The following is a 24,171-nucleotide window of genomic DNA, read 5'->3' as shown; positions in this document are numbered from 1 at the left end:
TTGCAGGGGGAGGCCAGACAATTGTAATTATTACGAGCATATCCTGAATTTGTGTTCCCTACGAATCTGCCATATCTGCAATAATTACCTGACGAGAAAGTCATAATTCTGGGCCAAAAGACCGGTGAACTCAGAGGTCCTCTAATAATACTAATCCTGTGCGAATTTACTTCTTTTATATTACTGAGATTCATGGGTGATATGCAGAGTGAGCAAGACAAATACAACAGATCTGCTCAAGTGACGCTGAAGACAAAGTGCAGCAGATGTATTTCATATCAGACCTAATTTAATAAAGTGTCCATGAAGATAGTATTTGTTCTATCTAGCCGAAATAAAAAAAATTCCAAGGACATTGCATCATTTATTTGAATGTTTCCAAATAAGCTACATCAAATATTAGATTTATAGATTTAATAACAGAGGTTTATTAAGTGCACTCATGATTTTGAGTTATCCGTTCTGACAGCCAGTATTTGTCCCTTAATAAATTGAAAATAATCCAGTGCAAATCATCCTCTGAATAAACAGACATGGCGGTGTAACCCTGCAGACGCTGGCTCACACCCTCCCACCAACACTGAGGATCGAACCCGTGACCTTTCAGTTACCGGAAAGTCTCTCTAACCTCAAGGCTTCCTGCCACCAGTAAAAGAGGAGCACAAGTAAAGATGTGTGTAGTTCTATGTTAACTTTTTAGGGACAAATGCTGGCTTTCAGGTTGGAGAAAGTCAAAATGTTACTTGTTACTATGTCACTATGTCAGCGTTATTTCTAACACACTCTCTGGTTCGTTCTTAAACATTTTTCAGCAATGGTTAGCACAGCCTGCTGACCGTGCTGTTGAGATTTGATTTGATGTGGTGCCACAGTTGGAGCCACTATTCCTCACTGCATTGATGTCACTTGCCAATCATTATAATTATTTCCAGTCATTCAGTCTCCATTGAGTGCCGCTGCTGACAGGCTACTATGCAAGTCATATTGGAATATGTTTTGATGTTATTTGATTCAGAGCATGTTTATTTAACTTCTGTTGTGTTTCTGATCATTTTAGCAGCATGACAGCAAAACTACACTGACATTGTGACAGCAGTGGACCGTCATAACACAGTTTTCAGGGTGCTACCAGGACCGCGACAGGGTGCGGTGCAATAAAAGTTTATCTGAAGACAAAGTATGCTACTCTTTAAAAACGGGAGGCTATCTGCCATCAACAATTGGGTCAACACTGTTTTTTCTTTTTTGAATACAATCCTAAAATGCGATGCTGAAATTTTCAGTATGTGGCAGGTGATTTTGCTATTTTCTTGCATCATTTTAGGATGACTGAGATTATTAGTGAATTTATATTTGATATGACATACTTATTTCTGCGCATCCACACTTCTGCCATGCTCACTCTGCCGAGGAAAATAGAATTGCAGGTGTCGTTGATCACAGTGAGTTGTTAAACTGCAGCTCACAGTTGGGAGACGTTACAGTGCAGTGACGGCGTTGGTATAATTTAGGCATAAAACAATTTTTCCCTTCTCTCTTTTATCTGTATGTTCTTGCTCTCAATCTCTTCCTTTTTTTTGACCTACCTCATTTCTCTGTGCACAGCGTGTGTGTGTGTGTGTGTGTGTGTGTGTGTGTGTGTGTGTGTGTGTGTGTGTGTGCGTGCGTCTGCTCTGCGGCAGAATGTGATCGCACTCATAGAGGTCACCCAGAGAAACCTGAGAGTGCAGAGGAGTAACTCCATCGCTTTTATCGACCAGGACACTCTTCTCAGCATCTGTTCCCTCTCTTCTCTCTTTGTGTCTCTCTCTGTTACTGCACCCCCTTCCCCCACTCTTTTTCCCTTTCTCCATCATGTCACTCCCTCCTATGTCTCTCTTACTCTTATTTTTAACCTCAACCCTTCTTTCCTAAAATGATCTGAATCAACATTCAAGACACACACTAAAAAGCAGTGTAAAGATATGAGTGAACAGGAGTGCCCCTGAATTGATTAAACTGTAGTAGAAAACTACTACACAGACCAAGGACACCATTTTAATTTGAAATAACGTAAATAGCAAATGAGATATCCCATAAGAAGTAGAGAAGCAAATCTAGAAGTTGTGGAGACATTACAATACTCCCTTTTGAGGACAAGAAAAAGTGAAGAAGTGGAGGGGGGAAGCGGGTACCAAGAACAAGCCACCAGCACATCACTCACAAGGACAAAACCATGGCTCTTTCCCAACCTGAAAATCTGCCATGAATCGACGGCACGAGGACCAGCACAAGTGTTGTGGTCACCCCTTGACCAGCACCGCATTGGAACTGAAGTACCTCTAAGAATTCATGTCGGAATGTCGAGGGCCAAATTCCAGACAAATGGCACACTGCTTCACCCAGCCAGTTGAGTCATTGCCACAAGCGGACAATTATTTGCCTCTAAAGGATATCAGACTTCAAACTGCTCTCATCAACACAAGGCTGATATTGTGTTGAACACAGAGAATGGGATTAAAGAGAGAAGGTCAACGACGGCCCTAGTCAGTGGAACTGATAGACTGTACTGTAAGTCCATAGTCAGAGTGTAGAGACAGTGTATCCCATGCTTTGGCCATACAATGACACACACTGTTTTGCCACAGCTATTGATATGATAATTTTTACAACACTGGAAATCTCTTTTCCTCTATCTTTATCACCCTAACATTCACTGGCACTGCATACACATGCTGTACTGTACACACACATGCAAACACACACACTTTCTTTTTCTCTCTCCGCACATTCACTCTCTCGCTTTTATCAACACTACCTTTCCTCTTTCCCTAAGTATTCCATATATGGTTCTCGTTAGCCGATCAAACTTGTTTCTGATTTCTTAAGGGCAGTCTGTCAATTGTTAAGGTCAATCAAACACAGGAAGGAAACAGCTCAACTCCCTCCTTGCCTGCCACTTACCCACTCTCTAACACTGACCCTAAATGCACTAGGCCCTAACCCCCCCCCCCCCGATCCTCTGACCCCCACCCACCTCAAATTTGAGTTCCATCAAATATGTTGTGTTTGATAAGTGAGATCATCAACCTCAACACATGTGTGTGTGTGTGTGTGTGTGTGTGTGTGTGTGTGTGTGTGTGTGTGTGTTAGTATGTCAGGCTCAACCTGCTTCCCCCCTTATGTCCAGAGAGCCCTCGCCGTGGGTGAGGGGGCAACACAAAACATGTGGTACATGTCCCGAGTAGAATCCTAAGTAGGGAGGGAGGTTGTGAAGAGTGTGCTCCTGTTCAACATTAGCCTTGGGGCACACGCCTCACAGTGACAAAGACTGGGCATAAGTGTTCTGTTAAACTGAAGGACTGCTTGTTCAAAGCTTCTTACTGTCCCAAAGAAGACTGTCCTTCTGTGTTAGCACTGCAAGCTATCGAACCTGCTCATGTAGCTGTATAAATACACACACAAACCCCTTACATGTATATGCACACGTGCACACACATGCGCCCATGCAAAAGCACACACCATGGCACGCACGCATGCAAGAGCACACACCAGCACACGCACACGCACGCACACGCACGCACACACACACGCACGCACACACACACACACACACACACACACACACACACACACACACACGTTGTGTTACAACCCCCTGATCTCTACAGACATTAAACACATCTGTCACCCTGAAACTGATACTGTTATTAGCCACATTGCATGCCAATTTCATGCCCTGTCCTCCTTCTCAGAGCAATGGCCGCCAGTGTTCAGGGTTTGATTTATGATCACACAGAACATGTCACCTTGCAGCTTCATTTTTGGGAGGGTGTTATTTTTCAACGTCACTTTCTCTGGTACTGTAGTATTTTGACCCAGGAGGGATTTTAGGATTATACTCTGTTGTTCTGTCCATGTCCCTAAGGGAATTAAGTTCCAATCTTACAGCCACCAGACTCCTCCACATGAGAGCCTCACATGGCCTATGACCTTCCACCCTGGGGAAGTCATATTGCACTTTCTTTAGATAACTATCTTCACGTCAGACCCTCCTGCTAGTCGAATCAACTCTATATTACTCTATGTTCATAGAGTCTGTTCTATATTAACATAGTCATTTTCTACGAAGAGGACATAGGTAGGGTGATTATTGCTTCTCACATCTCTGATATCACAACACTAATCTCTCTGGCAGTGAAGTGGAAATTTGATTTTCACCGCAGATATTGGCAGAACTAAAGTAAACAGAATCACTTGGAACAATCACAGACAGAATACCAAATCAATGTATGGCCTGTCCAACTATACACAGAAAGCAATACTAATTGTTCAATGTTAACAATGTGTAAAAAAAGGTTGACAAAACAAGACAAGAGTCAACAGAAAATATTTTCCTCCAGTATCGCGATCCAGCATCCCCAGAAAGCTTCTCTAACGCCTCCATTTGAGTCTCTCTCGCATATCGAGTTACGACTTGTTCATATCCAAGCAGCAGTCTCCTCTCTCTGTTCTCCTTTGCTCTCTCACTCTTGCCATACTGCTGACTTTATGGCAGTGTCCAGCCTTTGGGCTGCATTGACTCACTCAGCAGCACTAATGGATAAAGACATCTGGCAGGGCCACTGAGTACTAATAAATCATGCGCTGCTAAAAAGATTATATCAGAGATAAAGAGCACATGATTAGGTTACAGTAAAGAATAACATATAATGATGAGTGCAAAAGTACAAATTACAAATGAGTACAAAGGTCTGTTAACTATTATGCCTGGAAATGTATGATAGATTAAGATGTAATCTTTAAGCACATTGTATTAGCCAGACTTTGAATCATGCCTCTTTGTTGTACCCTAATCCTTCAATAAAAGGTTATTTTCTATACCACAAGTTTCGTATTGCCCAATCTGGGATAATACAGCATGGATGACATGTTTTTGTCCACAATCTTTATATTAAGGGTGTTTGTGGTTATAGTTTGGAAAGCAGAAGGGCTCATAGGGGAGAATTCATTGATAGATGTTGATGTCTAACTCAAAGTTATAAATATCGGACAGTTTCAAAGAGGGGTGAATCTCCAAAATTGGGTCACACTTTACTCAGAGCATACAGTTATTATGTGTTCATTATAAGACTTGTTATAATGTATGTCTGCATTATAAAGTCTGATGTCATTTCATAATGATCCTGTGATATTATCAGCCATTTTCAGTCAGTTGAAAAGAGTCTTGTAGATAGACATAACATATTATAAAGACATTATAATGCGATATAATGTGTTATATGTGTGTGCCTATGTGTGTGCCTCATAGAAAGTGTTGTTTTCTCAGAAAGTCACAAGCTATTCCCTCTTTGATAGAACCTAGGGACTAAAATGATCAAAGTGGTAAGTTAACTGGAGGATGTGCAGTGGAGAGCCCTACAGTCAGACAGACAGACAGACCATGTGAAAACCAGGGGAACAAACCTAGCTCTGTCTAAGAGCGATGACAACTTTACATGAAGACGTGTCTGAGATCAGGGTCTCTTGTCTGCTTAACTCATCTACTGAAGGTCCCTCAAATGACCCCACTGCCTCTTGGGCCGAGTCACAGGGCCTGACGCACCGAAGGGGATCATGGGAGAGCACAAAAGACTCTTTTTAGCCCTGGACTCCATCTGTCTGCGTCAACCAGATAACAACATCCCCTCCAACTGCCACCCGAAAGGCTTGACTATGGCTGTTCAATAGACTCCCTTTATCATTATCTCACAAAAGCATCGATTTAATCGGAGAGGCATAGGGACTGGAATCCGTAATGACGTGGATCATGAGGAATTTACAATTTCGACTGTAATGTCCACAGGGTGGAATGATCTAAAAGTAATTCACTGGCAATGATGACCTTCTATATGCCCCTAGGAGACAAAGAGAGGGCAGTCTTGTATGGGATGAGTCTCTATGTGGACATTGAGGGTATGGAGTGGCATTTACGTCCCTAGGCCAACAATGTCCACAGTGAGAGCTGATAGGGATGGCTGGTACGGTGGTATGTATTGTAACAAAGAAGCTGGTATGTTGTCTCTTTGTAAGACTCTTTCACCCTGAGGTGAGTCACCAGGAAGTAACCTCCTCACACTGGCACTGGTTCACCCAAGTTCATGATAAACTCTGCTTGTCCGATTTTTTCCGATGTTTTCGTGCAAATGGTTGATTGCAAACTTGAATAATTGAACAATGTCTACCTAAACATTTATCAAGTAGCCCATTGCTAGGGCCCTGTTTGAACTAAAACATACACATTTCAGCCTTCCTTCTTTAAGGTATGCTGTTGGTCTGCTTGTCTCAGTCTCTCACTTAAGGTTATGTGAGCTCTATATGCTATATATCAAATACACTTTACAAGTAGCCCTTGCTAGATCATCTCTCTTACCTTCACAGATGGTATCGCTCTTGGAGCTGCAGGCCTGTATCATCACCTCCACCCCCTCATCGCAGATGTTGCAGGGCAGGCAGGGCTCCCTGGAGCTCTCCTGGTCTGAGTAGGTTTCCCCAGAACACTCCTCGCACACTGTGTCCCGGTTGTGTTCACAGCCATACAGCATGCCGTGGCCCATGATGCACTTGGTGCACCTCTCACACTGGCTGGTCACCTTGTTTAAGTAGTAGCCATAGTCACACACGCAGATGGCGTCGTTGGAGTCGGTGCAGGGCGTCTGCATACGCAGCAGGCCGGTGCAACGGGTACATGACTGGCATGTCGCTGTGTGGCTAAAGAACTCAGAGAACGTTTCACCTGGAGAAGAGGAAGAAAGGTCAATAGACTTACAACCCTTGGTGAAATGGAGGAGGAGCACTGCTTTGGCAACAAGCAAAAGAAAATCTAAATGCCAACATTAATATCAATAGTTATGCAATGCTGCCTATATGCATGTCTCTGGCTTTTTTAATGCAAAGAGGATTTAGAATTTCTTTTTTTAATTCAAATATAGGCAGTTAATATATGTGATAAAGTAAAAAATATTATATGGAAGCCTATGCAAAGCATGAAAGTGTGATTATTGTCCTTAATGCCCGATGTTGCGTATATCCCTAACCCTTTTGACCATGTACAAGACTTTCAGAGGAGCAGTATTTCTGTTTTTACAGACTTTTGATTTTTCTGAGAAAACTTACGCTGGCAATCAGCCACCAGAAGTCGCTAAAAGTGTTTATTAGGATCTCTTGTTCAAGACAGTAGTTTCCTTTTGTGAATTGATAGCATACAGACATTTTACCAGGTGCGTAAAAACATTGTTGCCTATGTGCAACATTGGGCGCTAAAGGGTTAGAGCAGTAAAGTCTTGCATGAGCTGTGTAATGGCCAAAGTAACTAACACATTTCCAGGAGTGGAACTGCAGTCCAAGCTGCACAGCCATCAGTGTTTGCACACAAATCAAATTTGAAGCAATGAAATTTTGCCAAGCTTCATATCTTCAAATAAAAACGTTTATTGTTTTATATGACATATGTATGACATATGACAGCCTACACAAAGCAACCCTCCCGCGTTATGTCCTAAAAGATGGAATAAACAATTAACTGAAATTATTTGCTTTTCAGCTTGTTACTGCAGCACTAAAATATGATTTTCTTCAGGAGAATGATTTCCTATAGCCTCTGGGGATGAATCCTGGTTGTTGCTAGGGATGCATGTTTGGAATGTTTACTTGACTTTTCCCATTAGTTCAATTCCCAGGGTTTTGCTCTTGAAAGCAATGAATGTACTCTAGTGGGTGGATATGCAGCTGCATGGATGAAAACAAATATAAGGGGAATATGGGGAAAGGATCTACAAAAAATACACAAAGGGGAATAAAGAACTAATTTATTGAAAACTGGACAAAAAGGGTAATTTATTTCCACTCCAGCAAGTTTATCTAGCACAATTTGTTGGGCTTGAAGAAAACTGTTATATTAATGATTTCTTGTACCGAGAAAGGCCAGAGATCTATGACACAAGACACCTTCAATATTGCATGTTACATGGAATTGTATCTTGACTGGATAGAGAACTGGGAAACTAAATTATGCAACAGAACCACAGTGTGTGTATGTGTGTGTGTGTGTGTGTGTGTGTGTGTGTGTGTGTGTGTGTGTGTGTGTGTGTGTGTGTGTTTGTGTGTGTGTGTGTGTGTGTGTGCATGTGTGTGTTTGACAAAAACACTGTAGTACGTGAACATGTTGATAATGTATGTTTAAATGTGCAATGCGTCCACTCCCCTCCCCCCCAGCTCTCCTCCCAACAATCCAGCCCCGACCCGTCAGTGCTCTCAGTGCCATTATCATAATGCCATGCATCAATAATGCAAGTCAATACATTACACTGTCTTTGCCTGGCTCAGCATATTATAATATGACAGCAGTACTTTAGCCTGGAGCTAACATTCAATCCATTCCTTTATTTTCAACTCCCATAAAAGGACAGGTCTGTGTGTGTGTGTGTGTGTGTGTGTGTGTGTGTGTGTGTGTGTGTGTGTGTGTGTGTGTGATGATGATGATGATGATGTGTTTTAAGTTGGGTTTAATGTGTTCATCCTCTCCTCTCCCACAGCTGGGTTAACTCTGTTAATCTCCCATCATAATAACTCCTCTGCATGTTTTAGTTGGCCTTGTTCTTACTGCGTCTGCCAGGTTCTGTTGGCATCTGAAGTAAATGAAGCCTAAGTGTTTAGCTGTTTTCTCAAGAAACCACAGTCTGTTGCACAATAGCAGGTTGATGGTGCAATGAATACATGTTTCAATTTGTAAATGATCAGACGTTAGCAACTTTGAGTCAGTCACCAGAGGCGTAGTGAAGTACAGGATTAGTCTGAATTGCTGACAGAAAGCACACCTGTTCTGGGGCAAGTTACTTTCTCTAGTCATATTATGGTGGAGGTTAGGCTTAGGGTCAAAGTTTTTGGGGAAAGTTTTTCCCTGGAGGTGGGGCTAAGAATGGAGAGAAAGGAACTGAAATGCAAGTCTAAAATGAGTGACAGATGGAGGAACATCACAGTGATGACTGTAAGTCTGCTTTAGAGTGACACAACAGGATAGTTGTATAATTATCAGGCACTGGTTCTAAAATATGCACACAAAAGCTAAAAACAGGTCCCTGCGTGTCAGTCTCACGCAATAAGTCTATGTACACACATGGCAGGTGCATGTAGAATATTGTAACTAGTTACTGATAGATCTAATATGCAGTATACTAAACAGCCATACTATCAATATATGGTATTTATTTTGTGTTGTGAAAAGGAAGGATGCAAAGCTTTTTAAAAGATTACTGAGTTTCAAATGGGAGTTTCTACCACAGTTCATTCATGAGAGAAAATCCTCAACCAAGAAATGACTTACATGCATTACCTCCATTTAGAACCCAAAACAGGAGTTTTAAAGAATACAGATTCACGAAGATCCTGTAGCATCTCTTTGAAGCAATAAAGAAACAGCATACCGTAGCACAGAATTTGGCCATATACAATAGTGATTTGATATCAATATATCATCAATATACGCTTGATGTGATTTTTTTTTTTACATGAAACCATAGTGCCTTCACCTGATAAACTTCATTCATTAACTCATTTAGTGCCGAGGGTGAATAAAGTCTCCCAAAACTGTCAACATTCTAGAGTGCCAAGGGTGACTTTATTCACCAAAAATGCATAAATTATGATACTTAATTTTGTAGCCAATCAAAGTATTGTTGCTAGGTGAATACCACATAAAACACTTGGCACTCTAGGTGGTGAGTGTTCCAGAATTCTTTGTCAGTTGGTGAGTTAATCTGATAAGCATTGTATTATTTTTCTTCTTCTTCTCCTTTCATGATTTTTTTTCGATGAATCACTACAGAACGTGTGGGGTCTCGTGATGGTTTTGTGAAACTATGACTGGCTTTCATGTCCAGGCAAGGCAGGCCTGACATATTGAAGCAAACAAGATTTTGCACTTCATGCAATCAGACAGGAAGAAAACAAACCCGAAAGAATGCTGATCTATTACTGAATAGACCTTCTGTGTAAACACAAAATAGGAAAACCCCTAAGGTGCGTACTAAACTGCTTTTAGAAAATTACATAGAAGTCACAAGTTTGCAGAGCCAGAAAAGGACATGAAAAGTAGAATGAGAGTGGTCTCCTTTCCTGATTTTATTATTTGAAGAATTAAGGAATATCCGCGGACATTCCTTTTTTCTTTGATACTTTCTTCTGTCCTGCACCTGATGAATTGGATGTCTACTTTTTTATTATTATTATTATTATTATTATTATTATTATTATTATTATTATTATTATTATTATTATTATTATTATTATTATTGTTATTATTATTTGAATAATTAACATAACCACATACAGTATATTCGGAAAGTATTCAAACCCCTTAACTTTTTCCACATTTTGTTATGTTACAGCCTTATTCTAAAATGGATTCAATAAAAAAAAAATCCTCATCAATCTACCCACAATACACCATAATGACAAAACGAAAACAGGTTAGAAATGTTTGCTAATTTATTAAAAATAAAAACCTGAAATATCACATTTACATAAGTATTCAGACCCTATGACACTCGAATTTGAGCTCAGGTGCATCCTGAGCACTACTACTTGACTACTACTACTACTACTTGACAAAAAAAAATCTGCAGTATTGAAGGTCCCCAAGAACACAGTAGCCTCCATCATTCTTAAATGGAAGAAGTTTGGACCCACCAAGACTCTTCCTAGAGCTGGCCGCCCGGCCAAACTGAGCAATAGGGGGAGAAGGGCCATCGTTAGGGAGGTGACCAAGAACCCAATGGTCACTCTGACAGAGCTCCAGAGTTCCTCTGTGGAGATGGGAGAACCTTCCAGAAGGACAACCATCTCTACAGCACTCTACCAATCAGGCCTTTATGGTAGAGTGGCCAGATGGAAGCCACTCCTCAGTAAAAAGCACATGACAGCCCACTTGGATTCTCTGGTCTGATGAAACCAAGACTGAACTCTTTGGCCTCAATGCCAATCATCACATCTGGAGGAAACCAGGCCACTGCTCATCACTTGGCCAATACCATCCCTACGGTGAAGCATGGTGGTGGCAGCATCATGCTGTGGGGATGTTTTTCAGTGGCAGGGACTGGGAGACTAGTCAGGATCGAAGGAAAGATGAACGGAGTAAAGTACAGAGAGATCCTTGATGAAAACCTGCACTCAGGACTTCAGACTGGTGCGAAGGTTCACCTTCCAACAAGATAACGAACCTAAGCACACAGCCAAGACAATGCATGAGTGGCTTCGGGACAAGTCTCTGAATGTCCTTCAGAGGCCCAGCCAGAGCCCGGACTTGAACCTGACCGAACATCTCTGGAGAGACCTGAAAATAGCTGTGCACCGACGCTCCCCATCCAACCTGACAGAGCTGGAGAGGATCTGCAGAGAAGAATGGGAGAAACTCCCCAAATACAGATGTGCCAAGCTTTTAGCGTCATACCCAAGATCACTTGAGGCTGTAATGACTGCCAAAGGTGCTTCAACAAAGTACTGAGTAAAGGGTCTGAATACTTATGTAAATGTGATATTTCAGTTTTTTATTTTTAATAAATTGCAAACATTTCTAAAAACCTGTTTTAGCTTTGTCATAATGGGGTATTGTGTGTAGACTGATGAGGGGAAAATTAATTTAATCCATTTTAGAATAAGGCTGTAACATAACAAAATGTGGAAAAAGTGAAGGGGTCTGAATACTTTCCGAATGTACTGTAAAAAAGCTCATGAGACGCATTAAGCTGTAACAGGAGTAGTCAATTTTCCTGAAACTGCAGACAAATCATTGTCTCCTTTTCCTAACTATAAAGTTGATATAAACTGAACATCTCTTACGGCCCTGTCTGTATGTCTGCTATCTGTACTATCTCCGGACGTCTTGCTGAATCATGGTTCACTTTACATCAATGCACAAAGTAACCCTTGAAGGCACAGTAGTATTTACTGGGAAGGGTAGTGGGCCTACAGCTATGAGATTCACACAGAGAGGACAGGAACTAACGAGGCCTGCACAGCCCAAATTCAACTAGGACATCTTAAAGGTCCAGTATGTAAAATTCAAGCTTTCTAAAAGCTTCCTAATGTATTATTTTCCTAATTCCTAATTGTAATGACTGTGTTTAATCTGAATGCTGTTTTGGTCCGGAAAAATCGCTTTCTAAAATGGATTGTGGATGGTTGCCAGGGGTTCTAGGACAGTGGACTCACATATTTCACCTTTCTGGCTCTGGTGACTGCCTCTTCAAGTTGTGCGCGCATACAGAAACACAACAGCTAATGTCTGACACTGCAAGTCCATTTCTGGGGTGTTATATTATTATTAGGGAGGATGTTGTTGTTTGGAACTTCCAACTGAATTTCACTGCAGTGGCCAGAGGTGGCGGATTTCAAAGAAACTTACGCCCTGCTCCTTTAACACAAGTTTGACATGTAGTAATTCAGAGGAAGCTACAGTAAATATGGACTAATTCTACTGTATTTAGGGCACTTTATTGTTTTATAACTTCTCAACCTTGGCAATTCAGACCACATAGACCTCCCCTGATTGGACACTACATAAATCTTAATCATTATTACAGTAAAGGGTATGGCTGATGTCCATTATTCTTAATGGCTATTAGCTTCCTCTACTCGTGTCCTTGCCTCTAAGACTACAAGACTTGGAATGTATCCCACTCTCATATCCTCTCATCATTCCCATAACCCCTTTCCCAATCTGGGAAGATCCCTCTCCCTACATGGAGAAGGGCACTTGGAGGGCACTTGTTCTGGCACTCATGTATGGTGAAAGTATGTGTTCACTAGAGAAGTGTTCATTTCAAGTCAAATTAGACCAAGATCAACATTAGGCTAAGATCGGCATGATAACTGAGAAGTTGGGAAAACTGGCAAACTAGATTTTTTGGGATTATTTTTTGGAGTGTGGCAGTTATAGTTGAGATAGTAGAGAAATATGGAGGATAAGGTTTGTCAGCAGGGCATGGGCCGGATTTGAAGCCATGCTGGCATATGTGTGCACTGTAGACCATGGTGCTAGACCACTGGACCACCCCAGGCCACAGAAATAGCTTTTCTATTCTGATTCAAACTTACTGCACATCTTATGTATATCAAATCCTGTGCATGGACATTGGACAATAAGTACAATGGGCCATTTTGTATGAGAAGGTCGTAACTCTTATGTGACCACATCACCATGTTGTGAATGTCCAGTCGACATTCATGGCTAAGGAGTTTAATCAATAAATCACTACCACTGACACATAAGTACTGTGTGTGTGTGTGTGTGTGTGTGTGTGTGTGTGTGTGTGTGTGTGTGTGTGTGTGTGTGTGTGTGTGTGTGTGTGTGTGTGTGTGCTCACTGTCGAGGCATGGGGCACAGAGAGTCTGTGTAGCTCCACATGGCTTGATGACTCCCTCTCCAGGCTGGCACTGTTTGCAGCACTCTCCATTAGTGGTGAACTGGCCTGAGCTGCAGGGCTCCTTATTGGCCATGACTCCAACCTGCCAATCAACCAAGAGAAACAAACATTAGTATGGTGGTAAGAACTTATCCTTGTCTCCAGTCTTTGATCCGCAAGCTAGCTACCCAAATCCTGGTCAGATCCCTTTGCATTTTGAGATTTGAAGAGAAAATATAAAAAGTCTGTGACGTTTCAGTCACTATTACCTCTTCAAACGACTGGAAACATGGTTAAAAAATACTTTCGATATTTTCTGATTTTGATTTGGTAAGCTAAAAAGGTCACTTTAGATGGAACAGATGTGGAGAAGAGAGGGGAATACTTCACAGCAGAAGTTATCTCAAATGGAAGAGATGGGTTTTATCAGACTACAGATGAAAAAAGAGAGTTGCACACCCTACTCCTCCCATTGCATCATTTTAACGAATCAATGTTTCGGTACCCAGTGCCTTCATCAGGATTTGTCATTTTAGACAAATACAATGGGAGCAATAGAGTGTGCAACTCTCTCTTTTTTCATCTGTCTATCTGCTGTTAGTCTGCACCTTGCCTAAAGATTTTGGGTGTGCATCTTCACTCCTACCATTTTACCAGACTACTAACAACTACACAGAGAGGAAGAACACACGCACGCACGCACGCACGCACACACACACACACACACACAGTTAAGTAAAAGCACCCATAAACACAGACACATAGACACATAAACATCAAACAAATATGAACGCAGAGGCAGGACATCCAACATATTCTCTCTATAAATATCAGAGTGGTTTTTTTCCTGTTCTGGTGGCTAACATGTACTACAGTATTTTCTGATTGCTTTGATGCTAATAACAGATGTGTGTGTTCAACTTTCAAAATGTTTAACACAAAACTGAAAACCGATAAGTGTTACTGATAACATAGCCTGATCCAAAATAAATGTTTATAGTAAAATGCCATGAGAACATTAGTTTAAGAGGTTAACTCACTAACTGCCAAAGTATTACAGAACACTCACTTATGTGGTACTTACCTAGCAACAATACTTTGATTGGCTACATGAAGCATCATAATTTATGCATTTTTGGTGAATAAAGTCACCCTTGCTCTAGAATGTTGACAATTTGGGAGACTTTATTCATCCTCGGCACTAAATGAGTTAACCACCAACACACAAGATAGTGATTACTGCACTGTCAGTTAATCCAACAGCCAAAAACACATGATACATTTTTCAAAATTGATATTTTTGAAGTGCTGAATAAAGAGCATAGTTGGAGCCCAGGTGTAGCCTAAAGAGACAGGTCTTTAGTCTACAGTTCTACAGTGGATGACCAAAGAATGCTCACCATAAATAAGAAAAAACCCAACACAACTGTCCCACAGATCAAGAAAACTCTCCAGGAGGTAGGCATGAGGCATATCAGAGACTACCATCTGCAGAATATGTTGATGTAACATGAACTTCCTAACCAAATGGATACTTAGGGAAAAAAATTAGTTTGATCTGTTAATCAGCTAATAATCACTCCGCGGTCAAGTGCCCGTCCAACTAGGGGAGAGCTTCACAGGTGAAACTAGGGAGTTTTTCAGGGCCAAAAAGTGCAAAGGTCTTGACTGGCCAAATCAATCTTCAGATTTAAATCCAGTTAAACATGCATTTCATTTCCTGATAAGATTTTAGGCAAAAATAACTCTAAACAAACAACAACTGAAGATGGCTGCAGTACAGGCTTGGCAGAGCATCTCCAGAGAAGACACCCAGTGTCTGGTGGTGTCAATGGGTCACAGACTTGTCCCTGGTTCTTGATGTGCTTACGAGCGCTCGATTGAGCCTTTGGTGACCGTCAACTTTCAGACAATGTCTGCTTTGTTGCTAGCCTTGGGTGTACTGCTGAACTGTTTTCCTTCCATCCCCCACTGTTTCTTCTCCAGAGGATAGGTGTCTGAACACTCTCTGCTCGGTGCACGCATTATGCATTTACAAGGACAGATCTGAGGTGTTCAGGGAGTGTGATCTACTGTTTGTGTGTTTGCCGACCTCGTACGGGGTAGGATACTATCCAAACAGTGCCTACTCACCGTAAAGTGAATGGGTACACTTCTAAAAGCCTGTAGTCCCCTGTGGGACTCCCCTTCCACTAGAATAATTGCTACATCTTGGGCTCTGATCAAGGGCATCTCTGTTCCAGTTGGGCTCCCCCTCACACTTTGTCACCACACCTTCTTTGACGCATACGGTCCTGGGCGCTCGAGCTGAGTAGGGTGGACTGGGTACAATTTTCTGTATGGGCTTTGGCAATCGGGGTGTGGTACAAATGTCCCATAGTGAGATATCAAACTGAGTAGACTGAAAGAGACCTTTAGGTTACAGTATGTAACCCAGGTTCTCTGAAGGAGATGAGGGAGACATCTCACCAGATTGTCTTTCTTTTACAGGATTGTGAAGAGGTAGTTCACAGAATGAAATGCCAGTGCATTGCAGTAGCCTTTATAAGGTGCTTGGGGCGGGGTCAGACATGCAAAGCACTCATGGCCTGTTCCAGGTGTGATTGGTTTCAGCGAATGGGGTGCACAAGGGTGCATATCCCATAGTGAGATGTCTCCCTCATCTCCTTCAGTGAACAGGCTTACATACCATAACCAAACAGGGCACGGAAACTACCCATGGGCATTTTATATTGTGTCACAGTTGTGCAACAGTAAACAATTTATCAAACTGACATTGTACAATGGTTGTGGAGGTATTGTTTTTGAATGTTTGTTAAACATCAAAATGCAAACGCTGGAGCTCTGTTGCTTTTGCAATGTTGGATTGACATAGTTTTTTGATGGTTATTGGTTAATCACATGTTGACTGGAATGAACGGTTTATTAGACGTTGTTATGTGACGGTTATTTTTTAATGTTGACTTAAGGTTGTCATTTGAGGCTCATCATCAAACGTTGCTACATGATCGCGCATTGGGTTAAAAATGAACATTTTCTTAACATTGGGAAGTCACTGTCAGCATCAGAACATCTCACAGTTGAAAATAATAATAATAAAATGTTGCCTATTTACATAAATAATGTATATGCCATTTAGCTGACGCTTGTATCGAAAGCGACTTACATTGCAGTGAGTGCATACAATTTTTAGCATATATGGTCCCAGCGGGAAAATACAATGTTAAAATGTTTATATTGATGTAACACTTCCTAAACAAATGGATACTTAGGCAAAAAAAAAGAAGTTTGATCTGTTCTAGTTCACAGCTAGTAATCACTCCACGTTCGAGTGCCCATCCAACTATGGAAGAGCTTCACAGGTGAAACTGAAACCAAAACAAGGAGGCTGTGTGTGAGTCTACGAAGAAGAAATAGTTCCAGTTCTGAGCAAACCGATTATATAAACTGTAATTGTTTTATTTTCAATAGAATCCATATAAAAACCTTAAAAAAATGATTTAAAAAATGTTAAAACTTTGAACTTCCTTCTCTGAGTAGATGTAGGCATGTCATTTCAATGGTGCTAAACTAGTTACCATTGAAATCCTGTCTATTGTAAAGGACTGTTAGCCTGTGCTGTAGTAGCAAAGTGGAGAATGGAGAACTCGAGAAGCTTTCACCACTGAGGACAACTCAGGGTAAGATGATATTTCACCTAAACATGAAAATAGGCTGAACCATTCCTTTAAGATCAATAAGCGATTATTTAATAGAATCAAAACCATGCTGAAGGTCAATAATAATCTGATGAGCTGAGGGGGCATGGGAGTAGACAACAGTATCATCAGCATAAAGATGCAGTATTCAATTGTTTAATGACAAACCAACATAATTTATGTAAATGGTAAACAGCAGTGGACGTAGAATCGAATCTTGCGGTACACCTTTATTAACATTGAGAAAACTAGACTGATGTACTGAAATACGTTAAGTCCTATCCTGCAGCTAATTTTTAAACCAATTACAGGCCAACTGATCTAGGCTGATAACCTACTAGGTAGTAGGATGCATGATCAACCATATCAAAAGCCTTAGAGGGGTCAATATAGAGGGCTGCACAATGCTGTTTCTTATCCAGAGAGATCACAATGTCATTTCTAAGTATAGCTGCGAGCAGCCATGCCCTGTGTCTAAGCACAATATCACACCGCCTATTTTACACAGCAGCAACAGAAAATGATCACAATGTTTTTTTCGAGTGACAGTTCCGTTAGCATTTCCTGTCATTTTGAATAGTTAGAGAAATGCTGCTGTCAATTATAGGACACACCCTCATTAAAGTTCATTGGTTCAGAGCAGCCAGAGCAGCAGGCTGAAGGATTTTGCTTTGATCAGCGCTGGCAGGGGAGATGTCATTTGAGTGTTTTAAAATTCAAAATAGCGGAAGTTATGGGTCCTTGAAGTAAATGTGTTCCTTGTCATGAGCCAGACTTATGTAACAAATTTCAGAATTGTCGTTCATACAGGGTGAGGGTTGTGACCTTTCAAAATGTAAATTTTCAATTGCACGGTATTGCGCCACCTTGTGGCCAGATAGCATGAAATGCATGACAGGGTGTGGCCTACGGCCCTTTACCATTGTGCCAATTTGCAAGCTCCTTTGTTTTACCATGTAAAAGTTATTAGCATTACATTGCAAAAACTGTGGATGCAGGGGAATAATTATAATAGGCAACACCAACAATAACAGCTTTGTGACTTCGACCCTGCATCCCAATATACTCCGTCACGTGTGTCAACGTGCTGCGAGCTACAAAGGCTGTCTTGATATGATCCGTCAGATGGCACAGCAAGACAACACAGCAGTGGATGGAACTACACGGTGCATGCCTCTGAAATAGAGACAGAGACGCGGCTGATTAGGACACACAAACTGATTATAATGGGAAAGATTCACCTTGACACTTGCACGGGCCGTGTGAAATTAGGGAGCAGTGTGACTCGGGAAGCAGCAGAGATGGTGTTATGTCCAGGCCTAAAACCTGACTTGTGCGCCTTTTAAATGCAATTCATTATCTGTAGAACAGTGCATACTGTATACCTCTCCTAGTTGAGGCTCCATTTGACATAGAGGGGATTCACTTGAAATTAAAAAAAATGTCTGTGAAGGCCATTACATTGTGTCTGTGTACGAAATGTGCGATATCATTTCTGTTTTATTTGATTTGAAGTTATTGACAAATTTAGTTTAGTTTAACCACACAAAGACTTTTGCACTTATAATGATCTATGCCATTTAGCATGTGCTTTTATCCAAAGTGACTTAAGTGCATTATAGTGAATGCATCATTTGTCTGTATACAGTATATGGTCCAAACGGGAAATTAACCCACAACCTACCAGCATAAGGCTCTACCAACTGGGCCATACACTTACAGTAAATGCATCATTTTGTTTTGACTTCACCTCTTGTCCTGTGTTTGAATGTCAATGGTGTTATTTTTGTGATGTGTGAGCTCATAGGCTTTATTCACAGCTGTACAGGGTGAACATAGCAGATGACAATGACAACCTGCTGGCAATGTTCCTCAGAGTATCCTGAATCAAATTATGTTGTTTTGGTGCGTAAGTGTGGTTTGAAATCTACAGGTCAAAAGGCTTTTTGCCATTGGGTTAGGGTGGATAGAAAATGTACACTTTGATCACAGGAAGTTGTTAGAAAAAATGTGTCTTGGTCAAGTCTTGGTCAAGTCTTATTATCAAGATAGAATTGAGACCATGTCATCAAACTGACACTGTGATGCAAGGAGATGTAGTCAGGGTGCTGAAGAAGGTGTGGTGCAGAGGGTTATGGCTACAGACATCTAAAGAACCCAGGTGTGTGGAATGTTGCTGACAGGAGAACAAATGCTGACAGGTGAGCACATTTCCTGAGTCAGCTTGTGGTGTTTATGTGTGTGTGTCACCCTAATTAACATACCAAATTCACTTTAGCAATACTCCCCAAACCCCCCCCCCTCCCCCCGCCTCTCCACAACACACACACATACACACACACAGCAACACCCCCACCCCGCCTTCCCTTGACCCATCCACCTCCAAGTCTCAGCAAGCCCCTGTAGCCTACAGAGCTCAAGTCCATATTTTACACATTTCAAGAAGAATGTGTCTATCTATTGAACTAGCAGAGTATACACTAGCACAGATGACAGTGTTACATGCTGTACATTGACTGTGAATTTTCTACTTTTGCAATACACGTTTTCCTTATACTATATAGGTAACATTACACTGAACATGCACACTTTGTATCCACTTCATAAGCGGTGGTTGGGCCTACTGTACCAAAATAAGTCAGATTCTAATGTATCAGTTTATGTTACAGCTAATGTACTATATCTCTTACACTACTTTTACACTACCTGTTGTTCATCATTTGCTAAATGCCATAAAAATGTAAATGTAAATGTAATCACGTTGCTCATTAAAATTGGCCATACACTTCTAGTGGCAATGCTAATCTGCACAGACATGAATATTTGTCTAACAGTCACAGTTCATAACGATGTAAATTCTCCCAGATTTCACCTGGCCTGCTTTGCTCACTTTCTATCTCTATTTCTCTATTTCTCTTTCTTTCACACACACTCACTCATTCTCACACACACACACACACACACACACAAACACACACACACACACACACACACACACACACACACACACACACACACCTAATGCAACACGCCATTCAGAACCATGAATCAGATCTGTCAAAACATACACACTTATCATTCCAGTTTGCCCCTGAACCGCCCCCCTCTTGTACCGTACACACCCAACACACGCACTTAAAGAACCTCACATGGGAACAAAACAAACCTGTTCGTACTGCAACCTCAGAGGCAACTTTGAAATAGCTCCAAGTTCCAGTGTGTGATTCACCCACTTTGTCTTTGTGTATTTCATATTCCTGATTTCTTAGCTTCGGGTATGGGTGCAACATGTTTCAATGACAAAAAAATCATTGTGCATACCGATGAATTAACAGATAATTAGCTAGTAGATAATTAGATTAAGTAGCTCATGCCAAGGAGGAAGGGGGTTCGTGACACTAGCAAGGCATGGCTTTCAAGTTCCTCTAAGCTCTAATTGAAAAGGGTGCACTTAACCTCATGACCTCATCATGTCTACACATGTTAGGCTTCCACTGCCAGTATTCCAGTAAAGCTGGGTTTAATTCAAAGGTACTGTTTTATCCTTAATCAAAAAGCAACACAAAAGGGAGGTGCTTTGTCAAGTGTCAGTGTAGTTTACTCCTATGTTTCCGGAGCGGTTAAGGACATGGTGGCAATAATGTGACTGATGCAGCGTTCCTAACCAATGCTGAATCATCATCCCTGAGGGTGGAATCCTAACTCCGGTTACGCACACTTAACTCTTATATTGCGCAAAATCAGCCGTTGCCAGATTCTATCTCCCCTCTGCATATCCTTACTTGGATTGCTTAAGTGCCTCTTACTCAATACCACTGCTCTTCTGTACATATGTCTATACTGTTCATAATCTGTCTATACTGTTCATAATGCACATATCCCTATATTTTCTTTAATACTACTGTTAATACACTGCACATATCTGTACATACCTGTTTATACTGTTCATACGGCATTCCATATTTATATTTATTCTGTTATCTACCTTAATGTTACTGTTAATACATATATACTGCTAGAATGCATTACCTATACAGCTCATATGCTGCTACACTGTTCATACTGCAACCTATTTATTCTGCTTATAATGCTACTGCTTATTCATATACTGCTTACACTGCACTACTTATACTATACTGCACTACTTACTACTCATATACTGCACTACCTGTATATACTGTTCATTGCACTTTCTGCTTTTTTGCACTTCTGGTTAGACGCTAACTGCATTTCGTTGTCTCTGTACTTGTACTCGGCACAATGACAATAAAGTTGAATCTAATCAAAAAAAAAATCTAATATCAGAAATACACGTTTGAGGAGGGGCTTGACTAAAATATGGGTGTGTCCAATAGATTTCCAAGATAAGCGAGTCCTCACCCCATATTTATGCACCGTTTCAGCCTCTACTCCAACAAAAATGTGGAGTCCGCTATTTTTTGTAATTCTATCTATTTAATTGGTGAACAACATTCTGTGAATGTATACTATACGGTGTATAGCCCCAATGTGCCTTGCTTTACATGTCATGGTTTTCTTTAAGGATTGGGAGAGGCGTCTGAGAGGGTGTTCTGGCCTAATTTGAGCATAATGGCCATGACCAATTCACATTGAATATAATTCACATTGTATATAACAGTTACGTTGGGACAGGGCGACAATACACTACTAGGCGTAAATCCTATCAGATGACCTGCAAGGCCGCATAGGATCCCGGTCCTTAAGATTATAAGTGCACTTTCAGTCTTGGCCACAGGGTTGTTTTAGTGGGTGTCACAGGATGTCATGGGTACATCCCAGTCATCGGGGTCAAGGTGCTTTGACAAATTCTGTGCTGGCACTTAATCCAATTCCCCAGCACACCCACTGAAAAATGGAGCATAAAAGCTGGGTTCCACAGAATTGCTGGTTTCCCCAACGTGCTTGGGGCCAGTGATTGTACCCATGTGGGCATAAGGGGACCTTCTGTGGACCAGCACATATATTGGAAAAGCAAAAGGTTCCACAGCATGAATATGCAATTGGTGTGTGATGTCGATATGGATAGTCAATCTATAGCCTAATAGATCAGGAAGTATGACAAAACTGTCAATAGCCAATTTGTGGGGCCACTATATCACAAAATAGAATCAATGTACATTTTAAGTCATGATGAACTGCAATCATTGCTTTACAACCACTTTTTGGAATTCCATGGCATGGAGGGTTCAATACGTACTTTGATCAGAACAAAATTCAGTCGGCATATTTTAAAATAATCTAGTTGGATTATTTGCCTACACACACTTACAAGCATTCACGCAGAGCTGGAATTTATTTTAGTGGAGAGGTTTAACCTATATTGCATGCGCTGATGCACCAGTGTATGCATACACATAACTCTGAGCAGCTGCCTGTCGTATATATGTGACGCAGCCTGTTCCAAGATCAAAGGTTTTGTCAAATACAATACACTATTAATACAGTAAGTGGCTTATATGGGAAATTTGAATAAAATGGCCATAATGCATCTTAAAACGCATTTCCAGTCATGGTGCACCAGTGTCACATAATAAAATTATGTAGCCTCAGGTGCAGACTAGTGTAGTTTGGATAAAGATAAAGACGTATAGAGTGTATAGCCCACTGTTGACCTCTAACATGCTCCATTGTTATTGTCAGCCGTCTGCACTGTAATTGAGAAGGGTGTAACCACAGACTCCAGAGGCTCGCAGCTATAGTAACAGTGCATAAATGTAACTACCTGCCGCGTAAGTATGGACAGTGAAACTGGAACTGAAGTGACATAGTTGGAAGGCTACAGTTATTCTGATTACATCTTGTAGCCAAACGGTTAGGAAGTTGAGGAATGGGACCGGAGAAAGGTACCCACTACCAAATGATAGATAGAGCTATGGATGCAAGGATCTGACAGTGCGTGAGATCAACCTGATAGTTTTAAACATACTTTTGAGCTATACATTGTATACAAACAATGGAGTAAAACAACCTTATTTTGGATTATGGTGGTGTAAGACAGTTGTAAGCTCATGGGGCAATTATAAGTAGGTTAGTGGGTGTGATAGAATGGCAGAGGTTCATCAGGAGTTGTGTGCGTCCGTATATTGAATGAGATTCAAAATAAACTTCAACACCTCTACCAAGCTATCTAAAATTGCTCCGTAATAGGAGAGAATCAAGACCCGCGTACAATGCAAGCGCAAAACACAGTTGCCACACGTAAAACAGTGTCATGAATGTGTAACGAGGTCGTACCGAGTTCACAATAAAACTCATCTAACATTCAGAAAAAGGGAGCATGCAAGACGCGAGAGAAATAAATGTGCTCACACTCACCGCCCCTAATAATGCTGTTAAGAACAGAGAACCCATTCTATATCCCGCTTCTTCGATTTGTATGTAATTTCCAATACGTCAATGGACTATTAAGAAAAGCTCTATACAATGAGAAACTCATTTATTTCAATAGGAAAGTGTGCACAATGAGCGTCGCTTCATTGGATCCTTTCAGGTTGTCGTACGTGGGTCTCTTTCTCCAATTGTCTTGTGTTTCAAAGAAGTCTCTTAAAGAAATGATTCAGTCCATGAATCCAGGCGCCAGGATGCTCTTCATCAAACACTCTGCAAAGTATCAGACAGATACATACGTGAGAAGTCCAGCGCGCACTTGCGATAGGAGCTTATAAAGCGCGGAGCAAATACGCACAACTGATAGGAAGTCAATTCTCGCTTCAGTCCGCGTCTCATATGACAGCTGAGCTTCTCTCACGACTCCCCCGCCCACCACTTCAACATTCATGTTTCTATTTCTCCCTTTCCCATCACCATCCACAACAAACCTTCTGGTCCCCCTCTCCCTCCCTCTCCCAGCATCTCCTGGCACATGCACTTATCCATTTGGACCTTTATTTGATAAAATATTATAGGCCTACTGTATCATCTGATTAGATTACCACTCAATGAAGGAATTATATGGCAAATACAATTAGAAGGCCTACTGCCTAATTACTAATGAATACACTTTAGGTCAATCCCGGTAGTGCAGTTCAGTTAGA

The 24,171-nt window shown here is 41.2% G+C and overlaps 1 protein-coding gene across 1 annotated transcript in view; it reads right to left on the bottom strand.

Moving 5' to 3' along the window:
- ngfrb (nerve growth factor receptor b) overlaps positions 1–23,674 on the bottom strand; it is a 32,242-nt gene extending 8,568 nt beyond the window's left edge. Inside the window, exons 1-3 of the mRNA XM_083688124.1 lie at positions 23,453–23,674; positions 13,380–13,521; positions 6,392–6,754 (exon numbers count right to left, since the gene is read on the bottom strand). Coding sequence (XP_083544250.1) covers positions 6,392–6,754; positions 13,380–13,521; positions 23,453–23,488 — 541 coding nt within the window. The 5' untranslated portion in view covers positions 23,489–23,674. The remainder of the gene's footprint in view (positions 1–6,391; positions 6,755–13,379; positions 13,522–23,452) is intronic.
- Positions 23,675–24,171: the final 497 nt, after the last annotated feature.

The sequence above is a fragment of the Argentina silus genome (assembly GCF_951799395.1).
Source record: "Argentina silus genome assembly, chromosome: 16".
NCBI classification, from domain to species: Eukaryota; Metazoa; Chordata; class Actinopteri; order Argentiniformes; family Argentinidae; genus Argentina; species Argentina silus.
The sequence above is the reverse complement of the archived record's forward strand: the minus strand, read 5'-3'. Positions and strand labels throughout refer to the sequence as shown.